An 18157-nucleotide genomic window follows, 5' to 3' on the forward strand; every position below is an offset into this window, starting at 1 on the left:
AATGTCCTTTCAGGGAGCTGTGAAGAGCAGTGAGGTTCCTCCTCTGCCTCCTCTTCTCCAAACTAACCCTCCACAGCTCCCTCAGTCCATCTCCATCACATTAGTTCACCAGGCCCTTCCCCAGCTTCCCTGCCCTCCTCTGCACTGGCTCCTGCACCTCCACATCTCTCCTCTATTGAGGTTCTAAGGTGGCTCAAGGCCTCTACCATCCTGGCCTTGACCACCTCCAGGAGGGACTTGCAGGTCCTGTAGGATGCTTGAACCCAGGCATCAGCACCAAGTACCTGCATCCCGCTCCTCATCTTCATGGTGGGGATGGCCTTGAGGAACTCTGGGTCCAGGCAGTTTTTGCTGGAAGATGGGAAAAAAAACAACTTTGGAGAATGAGGAAATGAGATGGATGGAGGCCTGCCTAGCCTGGCTTGTGATGCTGAGCCCACTGCCACATCCACTCCCCCGGTCCCTGCTCTTACCCAGCTTCTCCCTGGCACCCTCAAAGACTTGCTCCGAGCGGAGCTGGGCATCAGGCTTGGGAAACCCGAAGACAATGGCCTCAGTGCCATCAGATTTGGTGGTGCTGAGCTCCACCTCACTGGGGGGAAGGTCATGCTGAAGGACAGAGTTTGCTTCTCCTCCAGCTCCCGATATATGGCAGCCATCTGGTCCTTGATCACATCATGCACGCTCTGAGGAGGGGGACAACATTTCAGGTCTCAGGGATGGGCTACAACCAGCCACATGCCTGTTTAGGACCCCATCCATCCCCCTGCATCCTTCAGAAGCTGTCCAACCCCACTTTGGCTTTCAGGCTGGTGGGATCTTGGGGGTCTGAGTGCACACTCGTGGCCTTCAGCCCTTTCAGAGGTTCTCTCTCTCCCAGAGGACATCCTGGTAAGGGTGCCAGGGGCCAGCGTCATGGCCACCACACGACACTGCCCTCATCCATCCCCAGGCATCCTTCAGAGGCTGCCCCAATCCTCCTCTGGCATTGGGGTTGGTGATCTCTGAGCACTGGGTTTATGCTGGGATGGGACACTCCAGCAGGCAGGGGCAGACCTTTGACAATGTCCCACTTCCTCCAGGGGCAGCTTCCAGAGCGGTTTGTCCTTGCTGGCGGTGTCGATCACGCTGGCCGACGTGTGCCTGGGAAGCAGAGGGAGGCTTGGCTGAGCTGCACTCACATCCCAAACGCCTTCAAAGTCCATCCCAAGCGGTGAGGACCACCCTAAGGAGCTAGTGGGTGCCCTCCCTCCCCCAGGTGGCACTCACAGGCTCATGGAGCTGCGGCGCAGGGACCCCGCCTTGCGCTTCAGCGGGGTGCAGACCAGCAGGTCGGTGAAGAGGAAGAAGGAGCTCTCCTTCTTCCCACCCACTGCCTTCTGCAGAGCAGCAGGAGGCACTAAGGGGTTAGTACCCAGCCCCTGCCACTACTGGAAGTGCAACCCAGCCTCACTTTCCCCAGGCGTGGCTTTGGCCTGAAGTAGGATGGGGACATGGGTGCCATGGCCACAAAGGCAAAGTCACAGAGCTCCACTCACAGGGAAGCATCAAGGCCATGGCAACATCAGGCATGGGCACAGTAGGACTTCCACAGGTTTCACCTGGAGCCTCCCTATCCACCCCCAACCCAGGGTACCTCTAGGTTCTTCCCTGACTGCTCCCAAACTCATCTTCTCTTCCCCCACACTTGGGGAATTTTATATTGTCCACATCCTTCTGTCATCCATCCACCTGTCCATCCATCCATCCATCCATCCATCCATCCATCCATCCATCCATCCATCCATCCACCCACCAACCCATCCACTCTTCTATCTTGTCTATCCATCCATGCATCCATCCATGCATCCATCCATCATTCCATTCTTCTGTCCATCCTTCCATCCATCCACCCACCCACCCATCCATCCATCCATCATTCCATTCTTCTGTCCATCCTTCCTTCCATCCATCCATCCATCCACCCATCCATCCACCCATCCTTCTGTCCACCAATCCATCCATCTCTCCATTCTTACACCCATCCATCCCTGCTCAAGTTCCCTTGTGGCTCTCTGTTGGATTCTCTCCATCAGCTCTCTGTCTCTCTTGCACTGGGGAGCCCAGAACTGGACACAGGATTGCAGCTGTGGTCTCCCCAGGGCAGAGCAGAAGAGCAGAAGAACCTCCCTGGCCCTGCTGGCCACACTTCTCTTGCTGCACCCGAGGATCCCATTGGCTCTCTTGGCCACAAGGGCACATTGCTGTCCCCTGCAGCACTTGCTGCCCACCAGCACTCCAAGGTCTTTCTCCATGGAGCTGCTCTCCAGCAGGGCAGCCTCTAACCTCTCCTGGTGCCTGCTGTTACTCCTCCCCATCAGCGATGCCATGGCACCCCCAAGCAAGCCCCAACTGTGCTGCCCTGGCTGCTGGGGATGGAAACCAGCTCCATGCAGGAGAGGTTTGCCAAAGAAACCAGCCTTGCAGCTTTGGCCACCACCAGCGTGGTCTTTGTAACCTCCCAAGGGGCCACCAGCTCCTGAGAGATCATCATCACCTTGCATGGATGCCTCAAATGTATCACTGCAAGTGTTCAAGGAGAGGTTGGATGGTGCTTTGCAGAGCCTGATCTACTGGAAGATGTCCCTGCCCATGGCAGAGGGGTTGGACTTAGGTCATCAGTGCCAAGTGGTGTCCCTCAGGGGTCTGTACTGGGACCTGTGCTCTTTCAATTTTTTTAGCAATGACAGAGAGAGGGAGATTGAGGCACCATCAGCAGTGTGCAGGTGGCACCAAGCTGAGTGGGGCTGTGGATCCACCAGAGGGACAGGATGGCATCCAGAGGGGCCTGGACAGGCTGGAGAGGTGAAGCCCAGGTGAACCTCAGGAGGTTCCACAAGAGCAAGTGCAGGGCTCTGCCCCTGGGCTGGAACAATCCTCACTAGCAATACAGACTGGGGGAGGAGGGCAGAGAAAGCAGCCCTGAGGGAAAGGACCTGGAGGTGCTGGCGGGGGAGAAGCTGGCCAGGAGCAGGCAGTGTGAGCTTGCAGCACAGAAGGCCAAGGGCAGCCTGGGCTGCATCCAAAGCAGCGCTGGCAGCAGAGCCAGAGAGGTGATTCTGCCACTTTGCTCTGCTCCGGGGAGACCTCACCTGGAGTGCTGTGTGCAGCTCTGGAGCCCTCAGCACAGCCTGACCCAGCTGGGAAGTCATGGCAGCACGACCTTGGGGGCCACATCTGGTGCATTCCTGGTGGGATTTAGGATGTTTGGATCCAGCAGGGTAGATGCTGTGGATCAAACCCTGGACCACTTCACCCAGCAGCCTCTCTTGGGCAACGGCTCAGAGCTAGCAGGAAAAGCAGGTCCTCTGCAAGGCTGGGTGGGAAGCTCTGCTGGGAAAGCTCTTTCCCATGGGAAGGGCAGGGATGGTGCCCTCAGCAATCTGCAAGGAATGCAGGATGGGGAAAGTCTTCTGAACCTCCTTGACACCTCCCCAGCCTGACCTGTACGAGATGCCAGTGCCCTTCAAGGATGCTGGAAGGATCATGGAGATGATCAGTGAGGACAGGACCCACCTGGAGTGGCTTCAAACATCTCCATCCAAGCTGGCAAACCTCCACCCCAAGGATGAGGTTGCTCAAGCTGATGGTAGATATCTCATGGAGACCCAAGTCAGAAGAGCCAAACCCTTCCTGAGGCCCCTAACCCACTTCACCTGCCCTACGGTGGCCCAGCTCCTCCATCAGGAGAAGGGCTGGGCTGTGCCACACATCCCACCCACTATGAAACTAGGGGAGCAAGGAGCAGATGGGGAAGAAGAGCACAGAGACAGCTTCCACCTCAGCACACAGGGAGAGCAGGCAGGGCTTGCTCATGTACCATCTGGCTTGGATGGAAGATCATGCTCCAAGGTAGTCCTTGCCCTCGGTAGCCACCATGCTACGTGCCACCAGGCCACACCATGATGGATCCAAGCACCTGGTGCCAGCTGAGATGGGGAGCTGGGGGCATCTGGAGCCCTGTGACTCTCTCCCCAGAAAGCCAGATCCCCCTGGTTGCACCGTGCCAGGACATATCCCATGGGCAAGGGTTTGGGCCTTCCATTCATGCCCACCATGGCCTCCATTCATGCCCACCCAGTCCCTCCAGTGGGGAACCACTGACCCCCAGCACGGCTGTCCCCTCCAACCAGCCTCCTGTCCCACCTCAGAGGAGGGCACAGCCCAAGGGACAGCCTCCACCCACGCCAAGATCATCAGGGGCACCACCAGACCCTAAACCTTGCCTGGATAAGCCCCAGAGCTGGGCTCCTCTTGCACCCCCAAGCCAACATCTGCACTAGGAGCAGCCTCAAAGGGTCCTTCCCTCCTGCAACAACATCTGGTAGAGCATCTCTGGGTCCACCATGGGAAAAGCCTGGCTGGGGGTTGGGATTGAGGTCCTCAGGGCCATGCCCAGCAGATGTCCTGCAGACACTGCTTTCTAGGGAGCAGAGCAGAGCTCTGCTCCTCTCGGTGTTTCCACTTGCAGACATGTGGTTGGACAACCCACACCTAAGCCAAGCCTGACCTAAGTCTCCAGGGCACTGATCACCATCAACCTGAAACACCTTCATTAACATCTCAAACGTGGGGTGGGCCCTGGGGCCAGGTTGCTCCAGGGGGAGCTTTGGAACCAGCTTAGTGAAAACAATGTACAACCCAGGACTGGAGAAGAAGCCTCAGCCCATGGCTGAAGATGGTAAAGTTGAGCAGAGAATGGGGGGGGGCATGGGTACTGGGGGTGTAAAGGGTCTCCCACCATGGCAGGGTCATCAGCAACCAGGAGATGAGGTTGCCGAAGAGAGCTTTGGGAGGGGGCTGGCGTCAAGCACTGGAAGGGGCTTGTGGACACACCACCTGCCAGGTGACAACCCACCAGGAACGTTCCAGGCTTCGTTTGGGGGGACAGATGTGACCCCTACACCCCACTGCTGCCACCACTGCCACCCTGATGCCCACCGCCCCCCACCAGCCCGCGCTGCCACCCCTTCCCAACCCACTCCTGTGCCACCTCGGTGCTGGCAGGGGACCCACAGCTTGAGGGCTGCGACTTGGGGGGGACGGGGGGACGGGGCCAAGCAAGGGAGGGCTACACACCACGAGGCATTTGGGGCGGGGGGAGGGGAGGCAAGGGGAGGGGAGGGAGTCACCTCCCCCGGCCCTGCCACCTTACCTGCATCAAGGTGCGCAAGGACTCCACGTAGGACTGCTGGCTGTCCAGCAGCGTCATGATGACGTGTTTCCTCGTGTCCTACCCGGGAAGGAAGGGGGGACAGAAGGACAAGATGAGGGTTTGGGGGGCGGGGTGGGGGGTGGTGACACGACGGCACGACGGAGAGGAGCAACCTAGTGGCCGTCGCTGGCTCGCTCGGGGCGGCTGCGAGGTCCGGGAGGCGGCCGGCTGGCCTCCAGCTCCCCCCTCTGCTCCCTCTCCAGCCCGATGGAGGAATCCGGGAGGATTAGGAAGTACATGACACCGAGCGTACAGACACTGCCTGCTTTCCTCCTCGGCAGCGTCAGCAGCCCGCCCCGGAGCTCACAGCCCTACACGGCTCGGGCCCGACGCCCTCCGGCTCTCCGCGGGCGCCTTGGCTCGGAGCGCTCCCCTAGGAATTCACCTCCCGCCCCAGCACCCCGGCGCCGGGATGCGGACCCCTAGCCAGGGGATTCGCGGGGTGCTGGAGCGGGATGGAGAGGGGCTGAGGGAGGGGATGGTTTGTCAGCCCTTGGGAAGCAGGTGGCTCGGGGTCTTGGTGCTGAGGCTTGGAGACCCACCTTGAGTGCAGCACCCAAGGGCAGAGCAGCCTAGGGGGAAGATGCTCCAGAGCACAGGCTCTAAGACACCCCAAAAGTGTGGGGCGCAGAGATGCTCCAAAGACTCTGAATGTAGACATGCCCCAAAAGTGTTGCGTGTGAGATGCTCCACAGACCCTGAGGGCTGTGAGACACCCCAAAAATCTGCATGTGGATCTGCTCCACAGACCCTGAGGGCTGTGAGACACCCCAAAAATCTGCATGTGGATCTGCTCCACAGACCCTGAGGGTTGTGAGACACCCCAAAAGTATGGAGTAAAACCATGCCCCAGAGACCCTAGGTGTGAGATCCCCCAAAAGCTCTGGGCGCAGAAATGCTCCAAAGGCCTTGGCTTCAGAGACACCTCAAGGCTTTGGATGGTGTGGCTTCTCCAGAGACCCTGGATGTGACACCCCAAATGTTTTGGGTGCAGAGGGCCTCTGCTGACCCTAGCAAAGGAGACGATGGTCCCAAGAGCTGGGTACGTGTGGTGGTTTAGGCTGGGTGCCGGCCCGGATGCCACTGCACAGGCCACACCTGGGATGTTCCCAAAGGGGGCCCACAACACACACAACTCCCAAATGGCATCTGCTGACCCTTAGACCCTACACCTTTTCTACCTCACAGGAACTGCCTTGGCCTCATCAGGAGAAGCAGGCAGCTTCTTTGCTCCCACTCCACCTGGCCACAAATGACACGGCAAAGACTCCCACTCTCTCACTAACACAGGCAAAAGCCAACCAGACTTCTGAACCCACCTGAAGACTGAGGAATCACACTGGAAGATGCTCCAAGGAATTTCCCCTCGCTCCCCAGCAAGCCCCAGGCAGGCTGTGAGAGTAGGGTTCTCCTCCAGACGCCGCTGCCAGTGCCATGCCAGCCTCTTGTGGCTCCTGTGGAAAAGGCAGGAGCATCAACAACAGCTGCTGCTCACACAGGCACAAAGCTGTCCCCCAAGTGGGAGATTTTGCTCTTAAACTTATGAACAGAGACTTCTGAGCCCCCCCCCCCACCATGTCTTCCTGCTTAGGCGTCCGAGTGACCTGTGCTCTGGCTTTGGGGGACCTTTGCTAGAAGGTGGAGAGGACCCTGGCTCCTGCTCTCCTCCCAGTGCATACTCAGCCTGGCCATGCACCGTCAGCACAGCACCTGAGAGAGGACGTTTTGCCTCACAGGCTCCTCTTCTGTCCCCTCTGCCTTTTCCAGCCTGTCTGTCCCAAGAGGGAGGACAGCAGCAGCAGAAAGGGAGCTCCTCTTTCCCACCCTACGTGCGGGAAGACGAGAGGCCTACAGCAAATGCTGACAAGAAACTGGCTACAGCATCCCCCGGATGGGCCTGAGGAGCTCTGGTACCTCAGGGGCTGTCAAGAGAACTGTCCCCAGTGTCTTGTGTGGGCACAAAGAGAAAACATTTGCCCTTACAGTTCTAAATCCACTTGCAGGCTCCTGATGGTTTTCCCGCTCATCTGATAAAACTCCATAAAGGACTCTTTAGCTGTCTTCTCAAAGGCCAGTTGCCGCTCGGTCTCCTTCTGCCTTCTCCGGGCCCTCTCCAGCTCCTGCTCCAGAGCTTGACTCTTCTGCTCCAGCTTTATAATCTTTAAGGAGCTGGAGGCTTCAAGCAGTTTCAGGGCATTGCCTGCAGATGCCTCCAACTAAAAGAGAAGAGGTAGCCTTTTACAGCTTCCCTCCATGGCACCAAAGCCACCAGGCTGCCCAAGAAAGCAGATGCCCAAGAGAAGACACCTCACAGACGGGGCCACAGCCACACACATCCCACGGGAACATAACTCACCTGCTCAATCTTCTTCAGAAGCTTCATCTCTCTTCTCCGTGCCTGTGCCTTCTGCTCACACTGCTTCCTTTCAAGAGTCACAAGCAGCCCTTGCAGCTCCTGATTCCTGGCTGCGAGCTGCTGGCATGCCTGGGACTCCAGCTGCAGCTCCATGGTCAATTTGCCTATCTGAAGTGGGGAAAAAGCAGCCTGCCTTAGGCACAGGGGTCTGATGCCTACTGTCACTCACCTGTCCTTCTTGGCCATTCAGAAGCCTGACAGCTCTTAGAGCAAATGGCTGATGAGACACAGGCAAGCAAAAGAGGACTTTCCTTCCCCCAAAGGCTGCTGCCAGGCAACTCGGCACCAGCCGAGCGCAGGCACCCGGAGAGGAAAAACCTTGTGAGGCAACAGCCAAGCCCAGAGACGCCTGGGAGTGCCTGGGGTGCAATATGGCATCATGGCCACGGCCGCTGGACAGTGGTGGAGCAGAAGTGAGGCTCCAAAGAGCATAGCTGCCTCACTCCTGCCCACCCAGATGCTGCCCCCAGGCTACTGCTTTGCCCCTCAGAGACTTTGCATACCTTGTCCCTATCTTCCTTCAGCTCTTCTTTCAGGTCACTGCAGGCACAGGCAGAAGCACTGGAGGTTTCTGTTAGCTGCAGGCGACTGAGGGCAGGCTCAGGGTGTCCTGGCAGCTGTCCCCCTCTTCTCTAGGGAAACAAGAAATGTCATTGCTTATTAATGAAGGTGTCTCTATCCAGGCACATCAAGAACTGTCTCAGCCTGTCCTCCCAGGGGTACAGCTGCAGCCCCAATCATCTTTGTGGTCCTCCCCTGGAGCTGCTTGAGCAGCTCCATGTCTGATTTGTGCTGGCAGAATCCTTTCCCTTCACCCGCTGCTGCTGCCCACACTGCTTCTGGTGCACTCCAGGATGCCACTGGCTCTCTGCGCTGCAAGTGCGCATAACCAGCGCCTCCCAGACACCAACCACTGACCGCAGCTCTGCAGTCTGTCTAGACAATTCCTTCCCCACCCACTGGGCCACCCCTAGAAAGCCAGGTCTCTTCACTCTACAGACAAGGATGTTGTGTGGGACAGCGTCAAATGCTCTGCATGAGCCCAGGGCGCTGACAGTAGATACACAGACACACACGTACAGAGGCAGCAGTGTGTCTCAAGGCTGGCCCAAACCTTCTGCAGCACCACCACCCCCACAACAAATCTGGGCAGTGCTCCCCTCTCCTCTTCATCTACTCTCTCGGCCTCACACGCAAAGGCATCGCTCACCTGGCCTTCTTGGCCACCCTGCTGCAAGTTGCTCAGCTGCTGGCGGAGGGAGAGGTTCTCCTCTTTCAGCTGAGCCACTTGGTGCTGCAGCACTGCTGCCTTCTTCATCCTATCAGCTTGCTCTTCCTCTTGCTTCTTTTGCTGAGCTTCCAGCTCCTTCGCCATCCTCTTCAGCGCTCTTTTTGCCTTCCCCAAAGCCTCTGTCTTTTCCTGGAGTGCTTTATGCAGCTGGCTCACCTCACCCTCCAGCCTGCTCACATTTATGTTTACATTCTCCCCATGGAGTTGAAGCAGGCCCTTGCTGACTGCATTCCTGTCCACGATGCCCTCACTCAACCTCTCTTCAATCTGAGACAACTGCTCTACATGTCTCTGCAACTTGGCAGCCTGCTCAGACATCCACAGCTGGGCACGGTGCGGGTGGAGCTCTGTGGCGCACTCCTCTACAGGAAAACCATGTAGTTTGGGAATCAGAGTGAGCTTGGACAGCCCCATGATGCCCCCAGTGCCTTCCCAATCACCTGGCTTCCAGAGGCACCCTTAGCAGACACACACACCGCAAAGCCTTGAGATCCCAGCCAGCCCCCTACCAACACGCAGCTGGTTTCCAGCTTGGGAATGTGGTTTCCTGCAGCACACAGACCTGTCCCACGTGCCAGGGAGATGTCGCCAGGTGCTCAGGAACCAGCCCCAAAGGAAGCAGTGTCTACAGAATCCTGCTCTCCTTGGACCGTGCCTAGCAGAGCATCTTTGCCCAGCATCATCAGCACCCCCACACCACCCTTCCCGGTCTCCCAGCTCCACAGCAACCTACCGAGAGGGCATCTGACAGCCTCGTCCCCACGGCCTCCTTGCGGCTGCACAGCGCTGCCTGCTGCGCTCACAGCAGGGGCAGCCTTCGTCTCTCCAGCAGCTCCCGCTGCACACAGAGCCCAGCTCGGAGCAACCTCTGCCCTCTTCCCCTGCTCCCGGGGCTCCACAGCCCGTGCTCTGCAGCTGTCAAGAGAGAAAACACAGCCCCGTGGAGGCCCGACCACGGCCCTGCTCACAGACCCTTCTCACCCGCCCGGCCCAGAGGGAGCTCCTGCAGAGGAGGAGGAGCCACAAGCCGCGGGGCAGGACGAGAGCCCCGGAGGCTGCCACCCAGCGCCTGCCTGCCTCTGCCCCAGCCCCACTACCTGCGCTGCTTGTGCTGGCTGCTGCTGGCATGCTCCTGGCCCTCAGGCTGCAGCTCATCTCTGCCGCTCCCACAGGGCATGGGGCTCACCCGGGCCGTCCTGCGCCGCAGGAACCTCAGGACCCTCTTCATGGTGATCGGCAGCAGCACACGGGCAGCTTGCTGTGGGCTCTGCCACCACCACAGCCACCACGACCACTCCTCCCACTCCCACACCACCAGACCCACGCAGAACAAACCTCACCACCACCACCAAACCACAACCACTCCACCAAACCACACCACCAGGACCTCTCCACCAAACCACACCTCCACAACCACTCCACCAAACCACACCTCCACAACCACTCCACCAAACCCAAACACCTGAACCACTCCACCAAAAACACACCACCACCAACTCACCACCACACCTACAGCACCAAAGCCACCAAACCCACACCACCAAAACCACTCCACCAGACCCACACCACCTAAACCACTCCACCAAAACCAAAGACCAGAACCACTCCACCAAACCCAAAGACCCAAAACCACTCCTCCGAACCCAGACAACCAAAACCACAGTCCCAGAACCACACCAGAAGAACCAAACCACCAAAGCACACCACCAACGCACTCGCCTAGCACACTCAGCACCGCCAGGTACCGAGTACACAGACGGTTGCCAAGGTGCCACAATTCAGGAACCCAGCTGTGACATCAGCAGGACCCTGGCTGAGGCCAGCAGCAGAGGCCAGTGGCTCAACCCAGCTCCTTCCTCGGCCCTTTGCGCTGTCCCTGGAGCCCTGCCGATGCCTCTCAGAGCATCCCCCCACACCTCGGCATCCCTTCCGGCACGCCCTGCACCGTCGGTGTTCTGCCATTTTGGGGGGGGGCTCCTCAGGAGCCTTTTGCCATAGCTTTCACCAGCCTGAACAACCCAACTCTCTCAGCCTGTCCACACAGTAGTCCTCAACTCATTCCTGTCTTCTCCTCTGGAGCAGCCTCCACAGGTCCCTGTACAAGTGGCAGCAGTTACTGACTCATCCCAGCTCAGGGGTGTCACAGCCGAGGAGATCCAGGCCTGATGGAGAGCACTTTGCAGCTCTTGGCACTGGTGCTGCTAAGGAAGGAGCTGGAGGTCTCCCTTTGGAGCTGCAGGGCAGCCACTGCCCTGTATGGGCACGTAGGAAGCGCTGCAGGAAGGCAAAGAGATTTCTGAGGCTAATGCTGCCATTGAACAGCCTCTGATCACCTTCATGGCCTACTCCAGCCCTGCTCCAGCAGCTCCTGTGCCGAGACCCCCAGAGCAGGAGCCAGCACTGCAGCTGGGGTCTCAGCAGAGCGGAGCAGAGCAGAGCAGAAGGGCAGAATCCAGGGCTGTAGCCCAGGACAGGCTTGGCTTTAAAGGAGGTTGTGTCACTGGTGGAGGGAGGTCAAGGGGAAGGGAGGCCAGGGAGCATTTGCTGGGGGTTAGGAGAGGAAATGGTGAACTGCTGTGACCGGGTTTGTGCAAGCTGGGTTTCCTCAGCTGCAGAAGAGGAAAGCAGAGCCTCGACCATTGCCACTAGCTCGGATGTGTTCCTTGATGCCAAATCTGGTTGGTTTGGGTGTTTTTTTATCAAGGCTTTGGAGACTGCTGGTGGCTTCAAAGGCCTGAACATTGTGGAGGTGACCTCCTGGATGTCACCTGATGTACGACGTCTCATGGGCCTAAAGGTGGTTGAACGTCCAAGGGCTGTGCCTGGCAGAGGTGGCTGAACCACTAGGCTTGGGAATTCATGGCCTTTTTTTGACCCCTTTTCTACCTTTTCTTAGGGAATACAGCCCTGCTGGGGGCAAATCTGCTGTGTGAGATGTCCTGTCTTCCCCCTGCAGCGAAGACAGTGTGAGCCTCTGCCCCAGGCCCGCTGCTTGTGCTGGCTGCTGCTGGCACGCTCCTGGCCCTCAGGCTGCAGCTCATCTCTGCCGCTCCCACAGGGCATGGGGCTCACCCGGGCCGTCCTGTGCCGCAGGAACCTCAGGACCCTCTGCGTGGTGATCGGCAGCAGCACACGGGCAGCTTGCTGCGGGCTCTGCCACCACCACAGCCACCACTGCCACTCCTCCCACTCCCACACCACCAGACCTACACCATTAGGCTAGAACCACACCACCAGAATCTCACCACAAGAACCACAACACAAAAAACTCACCACCAAACCACTCCACCGCACCCTCTCCACAAGCCACAATGCCAAACCACACCACCAGAACCACACCACTAAAGCCAAAAAACCAAACCACACCACCAGAACAACAGCACCAAACCACGCCAGAAGAAGGAGAGCTTGAGCCTCATTCTGAGAGCAGGGGAAGAGGAGCTGGATTTCCTGCCGGGGATACCCAGGTGTCTCCAGCAGCAGGACTGGTTTAGGCTCCTGGCATGTCGATGGAAACACACAGCCACCTCCTCTCAGGGTAAAATAGTTTATTGTGGCTGACAACCTGTGGTCAGCTCAAATCAAAATGACATCAGTGCCAACAAATAAAAAATAGACATCAGTTCCCAGTGGTGAAAGAGCAGGAGATGTCCAGGCAGAAGCCCACGCACATCTGGTTGTGTTGTCACGAGTGGCTGGGAGAGACAAAGCAAAATCCAGAGTTAGTTCTACGGCAGCAGACCCAGCCCAGGAGATGTCCATGCACAGCCATCGGCCATGACAGGACACTGTCAAGCTGTGGAGACATGAAAGCCCTCCAGAGGAAACAAAGGGTGAAAGGGACACACAGAGAGGAAGAAAGACCATTTTCCATGACTGTCCACTGGCTTGCTAAAGCCCAGGAAAGAAAGTCCAGAGGCTCCAAACAAACCAACCCAGGCACACCCCCAAATGGCATCTGCTGACCCTTAGACCCTACACCTTTTCTACCTCACAGGAACTGCCTTGGCCTCATCAGGAGAAGCAGGCAGCTTCTTTGCTCCCACTCCACCTGGCCACAAATGACACGGCAAAGACTCCCACTCTCTCACTAACACAGGCAAAAGCCAACCAGACTTCTGAACCCACCTGAAGACTGAGGAATCACACTGGAAGATGCTCCAAGGAATTTCCCCTCGCTCCCCAGCAAGCCCCAGGCAGGCTGTGAGAGTAGGGTTCTCCTCCAGACGCCGCTGCCAGTGCCATGCCAGCCTCTTGTGGCTCCTGTGAAAAAGGCAGGAGCATCAACAACAGCTGCTGCTCACACAGGCACAAAGCCACTTGTTGCTGCAGCACTGCTGCCTTCTTCATGCCATCAGCTTCCTCTTCCTCTTGCTTCTTTTGCTGAGCTTCCAGCTCCTTTGCCTCCTTGGTCCTCTTCAGTGCTCTTTTTGCCTTCCCCAAAGCCTCTGTCTTTTCCAGGAGGGCTTTGTGCAGTTGGCTCCCCTGACTTTCCTGCCTGCTCACATTTAGGCTTGCATTCTGGGGGAGTTGAAGCAGGGCCGTGCTGACTGCATGCCAGTCAGTGATGCCCTCACTCAACTTCCCTCCAATCTGAGGCAACTGCTCTGCATGTCTCTGCAACTTGGCAGCCAGGTCAGACATCCAAAGCGGGGCAGGCTGGAGGTGGAACTCTGTGGCCCACTCCTCTACAGTAAACCATTCAAAAGCCTGGAGCTCATTCAAAAGCCTGACAGCTCTTAGAGCAAATGGCTGATGAGACACAGGCAAGCAAAAGAGGACTTTCCTTCCCCCAAAGGTCTCTGCCGGGCAACTCGGCACCAGCCGAGCGCAGGCACCCAGAGAGGAAAAACCTTGCGAGGCAACAGCCAAGCCCAGAGACGTCTGGGAGTGCCTGGGGTGCAATATGGCATCATGGCCACGGCCGCTGGACAGTGGTGGAGCAGAAGTGAGGCCCTGAGCATCAACCAAGTCCAACCCAGAACCCTACTCCTACAAAGTTCACCCCCTCAAACCACAGCCCCCAAGCACCACATCCAAAACCCGCTGGCAACCGCGACGGGCATCCACAGGAGACCCTGATGGGTACGACCGCAGTGGGCACCCACAGGAGCTGTGCCTCCAGCTGGGGACTCACCAGCCAGCATTTTGTGCACGGGAGGGGTGATGTCAGCTTCGGCCAACTGCTCGTAGCTGGTGGCGTGGTAGAGCCGGACCTGGGCACTGCTCTGCAGTGCCACCCAGACGCCGCTGCCCGCGCTCACCATGCAGGTGACGCCGCGCCCGCTGTCCTGGCCCACCTGGAGCGTGTGCTGGGGGTGACAAGAGGCACAGCCATGCCAGTGAGGCTGCTGGGGGGGTTTCAGGCTGTGCCTTTAAAATTTCCCCACAGATCTTGAACAGAAAGCAGTCAAACGTCAACAAATCACTGCTGGGTGGAAAACGGGAAAATAAAGATCAGCTTTTTCATTTGCTTCCAACTGAGCTGCTCTGGCAAATTTAGTGTTGGGGGTGGGGGGGGAACTTTCAACCCACCACAATGCCAACAAACACAGGATCACAGGCTCCCAGGAGGCCAGGGGTTGGAAGGGACCTCTGGAGATCGTCGAGTCCAGCCCCGCTGCCAGAGCAGCACCATAGAATCCAGCACAGGTCACACAGGAACACATCCAGATGGGGCTTGGAAGACTCCAGAGAAGGAGACTCCACAGCCTCTCTGGGCAGCCTGTGCCAGGGCTGTGTGACCCTCACAGTTAAGGAGGTTCTGCCTCATGTTGAGGTGGAACCTCCTGTGCTGCAGTTTACACCCATTGCCCCTCTCTATCCCAGGGTGCAGCTGAGCAGAGCCTGTCCCCTCCCTCTTGACCCCCAGCCCTCAGGTATTGAAAACCATTTATCAAATCCCCTCTCAGTCTTCTCTTCTACAGACTAATGGTCACCACCACCCCTCCAGACCTCCCACTGCTGCCCACTGTACCTCTTGTGCCAAGGTGGTGTGCTGAGGACGATGACTTGGCTGTGGCAGCCGCACCACAGCTTCCCGGCCACTGCCACCATCTTGGTGATGAGGATCCCTGGGGAGCCCAGGGACAGGCATTTGGAGTTTTGGGGGTCCCAGAAGCAGCCTGTGAGGGGGGTGGGAGTGGGCTTGGTAGTCAAAAGTCTGCCAAAGAAATCTCCATCTTCACCAAGCCATTAGGACCATCCCATGTTGTGGGGGGCGGAGATGTCCACCTCCAGGTCCTCAGCAAAAGGGGACATGAGCTGAAGACACCAGGGGATGCAAGCTGGTAGGCAGGGACCAGAAGGAGGAGGCACACCTCCACCTGACTCCAGTTTTGGGTCTCCAGAACCCTTCAAGGGATGTCATAGAATCATAGAATTGTCAGGGTTGGAAGGGACCTCAAGGATCAGCCAGTTCCATCCCCCCTGCCATGGCCAGGGACACCTCACACTAGAGCAGGCTGCTCACAGCCATCTCCAGCCTGGCCTTAGAAACCTCCAGGCACCTCCCTGGGCAACCTGTGCCAGGCTCTCACCACCCTCCTGGGGAAGAACTTCTTCCTAACATCCAATCTGAATCTACCCACTTCTAGTTTTGCTTCATCCCCTCCTGTCCTACCACTTCCTGACACCCTCAAAAGTCCCTCCCCAGCTTTCCTTCAGATATTGGAAGGCCACAAGAAGGTCTCCTCGGAGCCTTCTCTTCTCCAGACTGCACAGCCCCAACTCCCTCAGGCTGTCCTCTTAGAAGAGGAGCTCCAGCCCTCTGCTCCTCCTCGTGGATCTTCTCTGGACACCCTCCAGCACCTCCAGATCCTTCCTGGAATAGAGGCTCTGGAACTGGACACAGTGCTCCAGGTGTGGTCTCACCAGACTGGACTAGAGGGGGAGCATCACCTCCCTCAACCTGCTGCCCCTTCCCTGCCCCAGCCCTGGAGGTGTTCAAGGCCAGGTTGGATGAGGCCTCGAGCAACCTGGGCTGGTGGGAGGTGTCCCTGCCCATGGCAGGGGCTTGCATCTAGATGACCTTTAAGGTCTCTTCCAACCCAATAGGATTGTATGATTCTATGATACTATGCAAGCAGGGAAGCCACCAGCACCTCAGGCATCCCTCAACAAGGGGCTGCCCATGCCACCCACCCAACAACTATCCCTTTGGGGCTGCCTTTAACCCCACCAGTACCTTTGGATGTCTCCAGACCAGCCTCACCTGCCTCCCATTGGTACACAACAGGCTCCCCATTGGCCAAGGAGACAATAACTTGGTTATCCAGGTACCTGCAGGGAGAAGAACTCGTTGGCAACCAGATGAAGAGTCCCAGGATCACAGGACCACAGGATGCTAGGGGTTGGGAGGGGCCTCTGGAGATCAGCGAGTCCAGCCCCCCTGCCAGAGCAGCACCATAGAATCCAGCACAGGTTGCACAGGAACACATCCAGATGGGGCTTGGAAGTCTCCAGAGAAGGAGACTCCACAACCTCTCTGGGCAGCCTGCTCCAGGGCTCTGTCACCCTCACAATCAAGAAGTTCCTCCTCGGCCTGAGGTGCAGCCTCCTGTGCTGTAGTTTACATCCCTTGCCCCTTGCCCTATCAGCAGGGTGAAAGTCCTGCTTGCCCCCCCACCCCCCACCCCGAAGCACCCTGCTAGGCACATCTAGAGCCAAAAGAGCTTCTTGCTCATCACTTACAAGATGCACATGACAGCAGCAGCGTGTTGCATCTTCACGCTGCTTTCCCCGTTACGGATGTTGTCCGAGGACTGCTACACGTGGATGCTGCAGGAGAAGAGCAAAGCTGGAGGCTCACCTGGGATGGGGGTGGGGAGGGGCTCTACCCCATATTAAGTGTCATAGAATGGTCTGGGATGCAAGGGACCTCCAAAGGTCATGCAGTTCAACCCCCTCTGCAGTTAGCAGGGACATCCTCAAGTAGCTCAGGTCGCCCAGGGCCCTGTCCAGCCTCACCTTGAATATCTCCAGGGATGGGACCTCAACCATCTCCCAGGGCAACCTGTTCCAGTGTTCCACCACCCTCATGGTGCAGAACTTGTTCCTAACATCCAATCTAAATCTGCTCTGCTCCAGTTTGAAGCCATTGCCTCTTCTTCTGTCACTGCAGGCCTTTGCAGTCTCGCTCCACCCTTCTTGTAGCCGCCTTCAGATACTGTAAGGTCACTCTTAGGTCTCCCCACAGCCTCTCTCCCATTCACAGAATCACAGAATTGTCAGGGTTGGAAGGGACCTCAAGGATCAGCCAGTTCCATCCCCCCTGCCTTGGGCAGGGACACCTCACACCAGAGCAGGCTGCTCACAGCCACATCCAGCCTGGCCTTAAAAACCTCCAGGCATGAGGCTTCCACCACCTCCCTGGGCAACGTGTTCCACTCTCTCACCACCCTCATGGGGAAGAACTTCTTCCTAATGTCTAATCTAAATCTCCCCTCCTCTAGCTTGGATCCAGCCTCCCAGTCCTATCACTCCCTGACACCCTAAAAAGTCCCTCCCCAGGTGTCTTGGAGCCCCTTGGACTCAGCCCCAACAGCCCCAACTCTCTCAGCCTGTCCTCACAGGATACACACCAGCCATCCTCACAGCCCAACCACATGGAGCTCTCATGGCCTTCAGGGTCCAGGCTGAGGAGGTCCTCCAGGCTGCCCCAGGTGAAGGAGCCGCGGCTCGAGCGGCGCAGGGCTCGCCCCTCCGCAGGGCTCTCGCCGCGCCGGCTCTGCCCAGAGCGGCCAGTGATGGGCATGAAGCCAGCTTCTGGCTCTTCCTCTGAGCTCGTGGTCTCCACAGAGGCCTCCGTGCAGCTGGGGAGCTCTTCATCTGTGCAGGAGGAGGAAGGAGGAAGGAATGGGGGACAGAATCACAGAACCATCTGGCTTGGAAAAGACCCTCAGAGAGCAAAGAGGTCTCCCCTCAGCCTCCTCTTCTCCAAACTAACCACCCCCAGCTCCTTCAGTTGCTCTTCATCAGATTTATTCTCCAGGCCCTTCCCCAGCCTCCTTACCCTCCTCTGCACGGGCTGATCCACCTCCACATTTCTCCTCTATTGAGGTGTCAAGGTGGCTCAAGGCCTCAGCCAACCTGGCCTTGACCACCTACTGGGAGGGACTTACAGGTCCTGTAGGATGCTTGAACCCAACACCAGCACCAAATGCCTGCATCCCGCTCCTCATCTTCATGGTGGGGA

The 18157-nt window shown here is 57.8% G+C and overlaps 2 protein-coding genes across 10 annotated transcripts; both read right to left on the minus strand.

Moving 5' to 3' along the window:
• Positions 1-479: 479 nt before the first annotated feature.
• Positions 480-10151, minus strand: LOC137458877 (centrosomal protein of 131 kDa-like). Of its 3 annotated transcripts, XM_068170177.1 has the most exons (11): positions 10059-10151; positions 9695-9876; positions 8881-9323; positions 8174-8302; positions 7611-7778; positions 7238-7470; positions 6574-6708; positions 5195-5272; positions 3132-3227; positions 1057-1143; positions 480-686 (listed from the first exon to the last, which is right to left on the minus strand). In XM_068170177.1, exons 1-8 carry the CDS (start codon positions 10136-10138, stop codon positions 5248-5250), a joined length of 1395 nt encoding a protein of 464 aa, XP_068026278.1. In that variant the 5' UTR covers positions 10139-10151; the 3' UTR covers positions 480-686; positions 1057-1143; positions 3132-3227; positions 5195-5247. The 3 variants fall into 3 exon arrangements, with proteins under 3 accessions (XP_068026278.1, XP_068026277.1, XP_068026276.1); XM_068170176.1 differs by lacking the exon at positions 3132-3227; XM_068170175.1 differs by lacking the exons at positions 480-686; positions 1057-1143; positions 3132-3227; positions 5195-5272 and having other exon boundaries at positions 6288-6708.
• Positions 10152-12494: 2343 nt separating this feature from the next.
• LOC137458882 (rho guanine nucleotide exchange factor 17-like) lies at positions 12495-16692 on the minus strand. Of its 7 annotated transcripts, none has more exons than XR_010991992.1 (6): positions 16654-16692; positions 16175-16242; positions 14939-15086; positions 14099-14273; positions 13090-13482; positions 12495-12656 (listed from the first exon to the last, which is right to left on the minus strand). XR_010991992.1 is itself a non-coding variant. In XM_068170189.1 (6 exons), exons 3-6 carry the CDS (start codon positions 15056-15058, stop codon positions 12538-12540), a joined length of 549 nt encoding a protein of 182 aa, XP_068026290.1. In that variant the 5' UTR covers positions 15059-15086; positions 16148-16242; positions 16654-16692; the 3' UTR covers positions 12495-12537. The 7 variants fall into 7 exon arrangements, 2 of the variants coding, with proteins under 2 accessions (XP_068026290.1, XP_068026289.1); XR_010991991.1 differs by having other exon boundaries at positions 13090-13224; positions 14099-14389; positions 16148-16242; positions 16654-16686; XR_010991990.1 differs by having other exon boundaries at positions 13090-13224; positions 14099-14392; positions 16148-16242; positions 16654-16686.
• Between the last annotated feature and the right edge of the window lie 1465 nt (positions 16693-18157).

Source organism: Melanerpes formicivorus, unplaced genomic scaffold (assembly GCF_026170545.1).
Source record: "Melanerpes formicivorus ecotype bairdi unplaced genomic scaffold, bMelFor1.0.p_v2 SCAF_291, whole genome shotgun sequence".
Classification (NCBI taxonomy): domain Eukaryota; kingdom Metazoa; phylum Chordata; class Aves; order Piciformes; family Picidae; genus Melanerpes; species Melanerpes formicivorus.